This window comes from Fulmarus glacialis, unplaced genomic scaffold (genome assembly GCF_000690835.1).
Source record: "Fulmarus glacialis isolate BGI_N327 unplaced genomic scaffold, ASM69083v1 scaffold5965, whole genome shotgun sequence".
Taxonomy (NCBI): Eukaryota; Metazoa; Chordata; class Aves; order Procellariiformes; family Procellariidae; genus Fulmarus; species Fulmarus glacialis.
Window position 1 is genome coordinate 76190 of NW_009213592.1, and position 2061 is coordinate 78250.

The window sequence follows — 2061 nt, forward strand, 5'->3', positions numbered from 1 at the left end:
TAACATGCAGTAATGGGGTGAAATATTCATAAGGAGCGTTACATGATGAAATCCTTTGGGATTGTGTGTAACACTTCCAGTCCTTGATGACACCATTAAAAATTCTATTGTCAGTAACATCTATTCTTCCCTAATTCCTATACTGGGTTTTCATTCTTTTCTGCCAACATCTCCAAATTTTGCTGTCATATGGCATTCCATCCACCCTTCTTCCCTGCTGCCCTAAATATATGTTTAAAACAAAATCATAGGAAAGCATTCCATGCTTAAAAAGATGGGCAGGTTTTAAATTACACTGTATTTACTTATAAGGGCTTTTAATACCAGAGGAGCTTTCCCAGGGAGTTTTGCTCTGATTTCAGGACCCCCACCGTTTTTATAGGGGGCTATTTGGTCCCGTTTAGAAGGTGGCTACATTTTGAGTAAAAAAGACTGCAATGCTATAAAATAAAATAACATTGTCTCCACCCTTCTACTCCTCCCATCTACTGAGTTAAAAAAAAAAAAAAGATCCCAACCCATGTGTTAGAGCTTTGTTTTCTGAGTAACGAGACTAATCATGTTTCCTCTGCTTGAGGTTTCTCTCTTCTCTTCCTTTTCTTCTAGGTCCTCTGGATCCACATTGACATAGGAATATCCCATGATGGAGAAAATAATGCACACAGCAAAGAGGAGAACAGTGAACAAGACAAATTCAGCCCACTAGGAAAGAAAAAAGAACAGCATGTCAGGGGACCCCAGACTCTCAGTCCAGAGGATTTCTCTGCACTTCCAAGTGCTTTTTAAAGAGCTGGGTGAAAATTACTTTTTAGCTTCTGAGATTGCTCACAAGATAGAAACTTTCTCATCCTGTTTTCTGGTAAACTCATGTACACATAATGTAATTATGAATATGCGATATAGCTTGAAACAAACCAGTTAGATTGGACTAGTTTCATTAAGTCTTTTCTTACAAATCTGTCCTGACTGGAACAAACGTACCTGGGCTTTTTGCCCACAAGATGCCTTTGGGAGAGGCAGTTTCATGTTAGCCAGAAATGAGCCCCATTTCACACCTTTGTGCCGTCATCCCAGGAGTCTAATAGCCTGAATTAAACAAGCTCTGCACCACAACCTCCCCATGCAAGCCCGACATCTCAGGGGTGCCACAGGCAGCTGGCCCTGAAGGAGTCCCAAACTAGACGCTTGAGGAGGCTGCCTGCCCACTGGGCTAGCTGGATGAAGGCAAGATGCTTTTGGTAAGCAACTGCAACATGTGGCTGGCATCATGTCCAGGCTCCAGGCCCAAATACAGCCTGCTTGCCTAGAGCTGAGCTCCAGCAACGTTATCGCACCGCAGGTCACTATTATTTACTGCCACTGGGAGGCTTAGGGGGAGCCATTGCTCCAGAGGGCAACACTGCTGAGGGCAACGCAGAGCCCTGGCTGGGAGCCAGCTCGGTGCAGGCTGCCATCACTCTATTGCAGGAGCCTGGGGCTGTACAGAGAAGCTGTTCCTCCAGGACACAGACATCCAGAAGCACCATCCAGGCCTGTTTTAAAGCATTACCTTTGTTACAAGAGCCAAACCATACCTGTGCCATTGGTGCAGCCTGTGCAACAACGAGCACAAGGGTATTCCCAACAGCCACTGTGAGCAGCCAGCCTGCCTGCAGCACCGACTTCATGCTGGCCGGAGACTGAAAAGAGGAGAAGGGCCTGGTCAGTGGGTATCATGCTGTGCTTTTCTGCCCTGCTTCAGCCTGTGATGTCCTGCCTGGTGTAGGTGTCACTGGGCTCAGCCTAGGAATTTCCTCTGTGCAGAATTTCCTCTGTGGTTAATTTCAACAGCTACATACAAGGAGCTTTCAAAACACGTCCTCCAGGAGGACATATGAAGAAAGAGGAGATGCTGTTGTTGCAGAGCTGGATCCTGATCTCATCCCCAACCTGCATTATCTGAAATTGTACAATCAGGAAGTTCAGGGAGCCACAAAACAAGCCCTGCAGCTTGGAGTCTGGTGCCATGTGGCTGTACACCTCTGGAAAAGAGACTGGATCTTGATGTTAAACTTCCTGCTG

General features: G+C 46.1%; 1 protein-coding gene across 1 annotated transcript in view; it reads right to left on the minus strand.

Annotated features, from left to right (window-relative positions):
- Positions 1-525: 525 nt before the first annotated feature.
- The window catches only part of SLC15A2 (solute carrier family 15 (oligopeptide transporter), member 2), a 39495-nt gene continuing 37959 nt past the window's right edge, over positions 526-2061 (minus strand). Inside the window, exons 20-21 of the mRNA XM_009578235.1 lie at positions 1575-1679; positions 526-702 (exon numbers count right to left, since the gene is read on the minus strand). Coding sequence (XP_009576530.1) covers positions 526-702; positions 1575-1679 — 282 coding nt within the window. The remainder of the gene's footprint in view (positions 703-1574; positions 1680-2061) is intronic.